Source organism: Convolutriloba macropyga, unplaced genomic scaffold, assembly GCF_964194025.1.
Source record: "Convolutriloba macropyga unplaced genomic scaffold, txConMacr16.3 SCAFFOLD_6526, whole genome shotgun sequence".
NCBI lineage: Eukaryota > Metazoa > Xenacoelomorpha > Acoela > Convolutidae > Convolutriloba > Convolutriloba macropyga.
In genome coordinates this window covers 1-7,500 of record NW_027450787.1, presented here as the reverse complement: position 1 = coordinate 7,500, position 7,500 = coordinate 1, and the positions used below count along the sequence as shown (strand labels likewise).

General features: G+C 36.5%; 1 protein-coding gene across 1 annotated transcript; it reads right to left on the bottom strand.

Annotated features, from left to right (window-relative positions):
- Window positions 1-4,083: 4,083 nt before the first annotated feature.
- Window positions 4,084-5,633, bottom strand: LOC142356155 (uncharacterized; the record flags this gene model as incomplete). The annotated part of the gene is made up of 3 exons (XM_075408121.1): window positions 4,084-4,734; window positions 5,125-5,247; window positions 5,447-5,633. Coding segments are annotated over 3 exons (803 nt in total), but the record flags the coding sequence as incomplete, so codon positions are not given.
- Window positions 5,634-7,500: the final 1,867 nt, after the last annotated feature.

Below are 7,500 nucleotides of genomic sequence, written 5' to 3'. Positions count from 1 at the left end.
AAAGGTTGATTCAGTTCCTATGGGCAAATAGTTTGAGCACAAGTATTTTTGAGCACAAGTTCAGGGGCATGGCGAAGTGATGGCATATTGAGAAGTGAAGTTCATTCGTTCATCATAGGGTGACTTAAAAGCTCAAAAACAGGCCAGGGTTCTCATGTGCAGGACATGTCGCAGGATGCTTTGAGTCGTGGCGTTGCGGATCATCAGGGCTTCCGGATTTACTGGTAATTCGAAAGTTTGGTACTTCCAATTGCGGTTGGGCAATCAAGGTTGAGAGTGGTACCCAGGCCGAGGTGCCAGACGGAAGTGACCTCTGATCAGACACAAGTCGAAGTCACACGGTACGTTTCGATAGACCAACATTACGGGGTCTCGGAATTGGTTCGAGCGCACAAAGGTCTGGACAATTGTCTGATTTCGGTCTGATCAGAAGTCAGTTCAATCTGGCACCTCATCCTGGATCATTGGTAGAGGGGCAATCAAGGATCTCTTCTTATCAAGTTTTTTAAAATAAGTAGTCTCTCAATCGATGTCTAACAGTGTAACGAGAAAATGATTTTTGGGGTGTATCGTGCTATAATAGACGTCATCTTCCAAACCCGAGGGATAATCAAATGTCTCCGTGCGGGACCACTTTCTTTTTTGATCCGAACTGTTCGTGTCTAACATTGTCCAACGTGAAATGAAGTACTTGTCCGGAACAGTACTCTTGTTAGCCAAGGCTCTGCCTGCGAAAAGTATGAATTCCAGGAGAAGCATGAACGAGAGACGATCTTGGCGGATTTCCTGCTCGGGTTCTGTCTTTTTAGCGGAGCCATTTTTTAGTAGTATACCTTCGTGGGTCCCCATCCTTATAGTGGCTCTTGGTGCCGCTTGGCATCAATTCTGATGTAGTATCCATCCATCACTGCTGGTAGCTTATCCGCCAACTAAGTTGTTAACAGTGAAATTTCATTGCGCCAAAAAAACGGAAGGCGTCCACCGGCAGTCATATCCGCTATAGGTATCCCCTAGCTCCTTCTATGCTCACGACACTGAAAATCTTCGACTTCTTTTCCAGGATGGTAGCTCCAACCACTATTGTGCTACACTATTGATTTAAATAATCAAATATCATCAAATGAATAAGCAAGAAACATAGAAGATTACTCAAAAGAAACCAAAACGGAACAACCGTTTATTATAAAAGATGGATAACAATTTAACCTTTGAAACCACATTCACTCAGATGATAGCTATTCTTCCCTATCACCACTAAATCTCTCTAGAGGAGAAGCAATCCAGGTAACCCCCAATTAAGCCGCTTGACCGAATCGCGATTCTGTGGTGTTCTGATTTTGTTAAATTGCTTCACCTCACTCAACAATATTCTATTTAAACAAATTCTTTTCAGGTCAACAAGTTACGGTTCTGATATGCTACTGTCGTGTTAAGGTTATAGTTCTACTCCTTAGTACCTTATCAAACAAAAATGTTCAATAATAGCCAAACAAAAGAAACATTTTTCATCGCATTTATAAACGACTTTTGTTTTGCCTTTCTGACATAAAATTTGGTAAGACTTCCATTGAACAATCAAATGTCCTGTATAGTTCAGTTATTCACTGTTGAATTCTACAAAAGCTCTTCAAACTAATTCAAAAGCAGTATCAGATTTCTGACACTACTAGTTAATCAATCAGTCAAACTCTAAATTTAAGAAATTAGCCTTATTTGGAAGTTGAAGTTACCGACACGGTATCAAAAAAAATCCTAAAGGTGACAACGAGAAAACTGCCACCGTGGTATGTACTTAATTCCTTTCAAATTTGAAAAGAATACAAAGTTTATACAGGAATAACCCTTTTTATTTAAATCGAAATAATGAGAATTTAAAATTCTACAGTCCTCTCTACTACACTAATATTCTGTCAAATAATTTCCTAAATATTTATTTCTGTTTTGTTCGCTTCCCCTAACTCTGTTCAACGGCACTTTTCTTGGTTAAAACTATGGAAACTTACCGACAAAAATTATTACATTTTTTCCTGTACTCTTTCGCATATCGGACCACTTTGTGAACCATTAGCAATTACAATCGAACAGCATTAATACATAGAACAACCACTACAGCACAATTATAATTTTACAGCAACTAAAAACAAATTTAAAACCTTGTCTATAATGTGATATAAAACCCATAACACATAACTAGTAAATAGACTGCTCCTCGCAAATTGTGGTTCTTCTCATCAATAACTATTTGGTTAGCTGAACCAACAAGACCTTCTATTGTTAACCCTGGGCATTACGGTAATTATAATCTCAACTATTTACGTTCAACTTACCTTTCTGAGAGTAGTCCAAGGACAACACTATGAAATTATGTGACCAAATTGTTCTAGGTAGTTTTCATAGCTAGTAAAAAACACATGTTCCTGTAAAAAAAATTCTGGTGCTCTTTCATCCTCTCAAAAACCGTTGAGTGAATCAGATAACAAAAAAATTTAATAATCCGAATCGCTACGCTAAAATAAATTCTGCAAAAAACAAATTCCTTAAACGAACTTTATGGTGATTGAACTCAGTAAAATATACAAAACGATACTAGAAAAACTCAATTCACAGAAACTCAACTGTGAAATCAATTCTTTTCATCAACAATCTACATTTTTCTAACTCCGATGATTAAAGCGGTTACCTTCAATCGCCTCGCTAGACTATCACCGCACATCTGGTTCTGTTCCACTCCACCATCTTTTCTATCAGTTTCAGTTTACTCTATTCCTTCTCTGAATCAATTCAAGCCACTTTCTCATGTGCCAGAGAGTCTCGTACAAAGAACCCATTGCACTCATAAACTCGAAAGGCAATTTGTGCCTAATTAATTTTTTGATTACGTTAAGAAGACCACATGCATTAGGCGCGTAATTACTATATATGACCATTAAGCAGCGTGTGGAAAATATATCAATTTGTTGCTTTTTAACAATCTTCGTTGCTGTTTTAACATATTTTGCGTTGTATTGTACAGTTCAATGAGAATAATTAGGCTATTCACAAGTCAGAACGTTGTTTAAATTCTTCAGAAAGCCTTTCTGATATTAGTTTTTGTCTAGCATCGTGAATTCCCTATATATTCACCTCTCAGTCATTAAACCCCGCAATTTTCTCATCACGAATTCGGCTTGACGCCGAGGTCTTTTATACGGCATCCAAATAAACAATTAGCCAAGCCAAAGTTCGAAGGACTTAAATAACACAAAACTACTAAACTTCAAGAGTGCGGCATTAATTTCCTGAATATTTGAGCCATTAATTTACAGATTAAAATCGGCGTGAAACGACTGAGGTGTGAAAAAGTATATTCACAGCTAATTCATTTCACCGCAATTTTAACCTTTAATTGGACTGGAATTAATTGAGACCTAACTGTCCTCAATTATAGGAAGCTTAACATCGAGGTTAAACAAGGTAGGGTTTAAATTATTGTGGGATTAATTGATTTAGCGGTTAAAATATTGGGGATTACCAGAATAGGGATGAAAATAGGACACCCAATAAGTTTTTTTTGGTTTATTTTTTTGTACATTGACGTCATTTAGAACGCTATTTTGATCTTTTCTGTTTTGCCCTACCACCCCCCCCCCCCCCATCCCCCACGTCCATTTGCACCTCCCATTTACTCATAGTATTTTTGTTGGCTTTTCATACAATTACAGATGCAATTATGCATAAACGGCATTTACAATTTAGTGACGCAGCGAACTTTTGAAATTAACACATTTACAGCAATTTAAATCTGTTTTTTATGTAAGCAGAAAAAAAATAATGCGGTTTTAATATTTTTGCGTTTATCATTCATAAGATCTGCCTTATGACAGTAATTTTTTTGACAACCGGTAACAAAAATTCATCCAATCATGTACCGGTGCCGGCAATTTGAGAACATATTTGAGAGGTGCAAACAGACTGGTTATATAGGACTGGGGGCAAAGCATTAAAATCCCACTATTTTACTTTGAAAATGGCCATACGCTGACTTTTAAGTACTCAAAACTATTGTAAAACGCGCGTCTCGCCTCAATATTTCATGTGCAAAAATCATCATAATTGAGATAAATTTGATTTGTAATTTACAACTGATTTGGTTTGCAGGATTAATTTACAGAATAAAGCTTGTATGAATTTTCAAAATTAAAATGAACTTTTAAAAATGAGCTAAATCATGGAATAGAAAAAAAGCAGTTTTAAAATAGAACTCATTTGCCTGGCTTGTAATCATAAACAGCCTTCAATCGCATTTCGTAGTTCAGATCAGGAGTTCCCATTTTGAGATCACCCGGTAACGTGTCTTTATTTTTGACGGCGATCTCTTTGAAATAGTCAGTGTCCGCGATTATGGAACCCGACTTCACAGTTTCGGGGTGGTGAGTTCCGTATAACTGCATCTCAATCAACCAAGTACGTCTGTAGCACTCATAAGCTAATTCGTCTTTTTTCATTTTCTCAAACTCAACGCCTAAATTGTGAGAAATTCTCGACATCAACGTCGTGTATTCCCCATAAGTCGCTGCGCAGATTTTTCTGGCCTCGATCAGTTTTTTTATCCGGTTTTCAATTGAAGGTTTTTTACTCATATTGTCGAGGAGAACTTCGTTCATAAGAACTTCGGCTTGGAACCCTTTGTCTGACACTTTCTTGCTCAGTTTTGCGACTGAAGAGAGGAGAGATTTGACGTCATATGTAAAATCACTGAAACAGAAATTAAACCATCGTCGCGTCTGAGAAAGTTCAAGGTGATTTTGATCATCTTCAGAGACCACAAAGCAAAAGGTGCCCGCAAAAACTGACTCAATCAAGGCAGCAGGACCCCCTTCCCAGGACAGAACCCCCCCCCCCCCACCCACCCACCCATCCGGATAAAAAAACAACCAGGGACAAAAATTTATTGTAAAAAGCCCATGTGAGCATATTAATGAATTTATCTACACTAAAAAAGTATAGCACCACAATGAAAGGTGTGTATAATATGCGTTGCAATATGATGAGGCCAAGAACAAAACAGATAGCACTTATATTCTACCGGTAGTTGTAATATTACACATAAAAACAGTTCACAAAAAATCTAGAAAAAAAACTAACGATTGTCGTGCTTTGACAGAGCGGACCGAGAACATGAGCATTCCAGTCAGTTTCAATTTCATCCTGTCGTCCAAATTTTTGTCTCCTTTCTTCAGAAGTTGTTCACACTGCTCCAAGTGAGATCTTAAACAAGTAAATTGACAAAAAATGCTAAAAAAAAATTGTTTTAAAAATTACAAAATTTACAAAAAATGAAAATGGTGAAATGAATCTTGATACCAATCAACAACAATGGTGAAATAATTAAAATGGGCTATAAAATGAGCCCTTTTACAATTTTTTTTTTAAAAATGAAAGATATGAGGCTTTGTAAAAATCATACTTGTACAAATCAGTGATGTCGTTCTTGTCTTTCTGAACAAAAGTGATGCCAATTCTGATTCTGTTCAGCATTGCAAACAACATTAACATGTTGGTCTTCAAATACATTTCACATTGAGCATTAGTTGAGCTTTCTCCCAGAAGAGACAGAGAGCGCTCAGCTATTCTCTCGGCATCTGCATACTGGCCTAAAAATGAAAACACTTTAGCTGTACTATATAGTTTTATCTGGTTTTTGATGTTTAAGACATTTAAACTTAAGGCATAAAGGCAATATTTGAAATCTAGGGAAAAACAAGGGAAATCCAAGTTGTTTTTGGGTACACATATATAATTAAAACAAAATTTAAAACGAACGCTAGAACACAAAAATTAGCAAATAAATATGAATATTAGGGTTGAACGACCAAAAAATATTTTGTTAGAATATTGATCAAGGTGTGATATTAATTTATAAACTGATTTCTAACTCTTTAATCTCATGGTGCCAGTCAAAAACTTACAGTAAACGAACTCGGTAGAATTAATAATTTATCAAAACAAAACAGTTCAAAGAATAGAATAAACCTCTGGAAATACAAAACAATTCTAATGAATCTGAACAGCCACTAAGTGAACTACAAAAACATTATGAACTTAATTTTCACGATGAAAAAGAGGAACATGAAATATTCCTGTACAAGATACATCCGACAAAAAACATTACAAAAAATTTAATCATGCTGAATATTAAGAGCTTAGGCTTTGTTCTCACCCTAAGTGAAATAAATTTCCCAGAAAAAACTTTTCCACGAAATGTCTTGGAAATACAGAGGTGCCTAGATTCCTTCATACACATGCTCACATGGACAAACACACGCACACACAACCAAACATGCATTCTCACATAGACAAACACATACGCGCACTCGCACACACACAGACAAAAACGCAGACACAAACACACGCGAACTCACACATACACAAACAGAAACAGACGCACATACGCATACAAACACACACACATGCGCACTCAAACACATACACACACACATATGCAAGCACGCATACACAGACAAAAACACCGACACAAACACACACGTGGACACACACATAGAAACACACACATATATATACGCACGCACACACGTACGCACATACACACAACAGATACATACACACGTGCACTCACGCAGGCAAACACATAAAAACACAGACGCATGCACACACACATGCACACTCAAGCACACACAGACACACATACACAAGCACACACACATACATACAAACACACACGCAAACACACAGAGACAAAAACAGACACAAACACACGCGTACACTCACACACACATACACACGTACGCGCGCACACACAGATACATTCAAGCACGTAGGCAACACACACACACAAGCAAACACACCCAGACACAAACACGCACACACCAACATATTAAACAGATTGCTAGGAAATAGCAGCAATTGCTTCGTAGGCCTTCAGTTCAAAGGTACCAACAAAAACAACAAGACCTGAAAAAAGAAAAATACATATAAGTCGATGAAAACAATCACTGAAAAACTAAGAAAAAGGAAAGTAATCGTAGCTGTGATGCTTAAACTTTGTTTTTAAAATTTTATCTAATAAAACGAAAAATTTCTAAAAGAAGCAACAAAATAAACCTCAATCAGAGTGAAACATCTTCAATCGACCTTAAATTTCTCCAAGTAATGTACGCAAAACTCATTTAGCGAAGGAGAGAATTAATTTTGCACTGCAAAAATATTCACACATGAAAAAAATAACTAAATCCCTCAAGAGTGGAAAAATGATTGCATGAATGAAAGGAAAAAAAAAACTGTTAACTTGAAGTCGACGAATTGAAAAACAAAATAAGAGAAGTCTTACTTTGTTTTTCAATCCAATCCAAGTAACTGAAAATAACCGGAACAGGCTTTTACGCTTTGGGACTCAAAAAGCATATGATCCTTTATACACAAAAACAAAACAGAACGGGAAAAATTAAAGCAAAAAATTCATTTTAAGAGATGTGGTGTTAAAGTCATACAAATCAATAATTA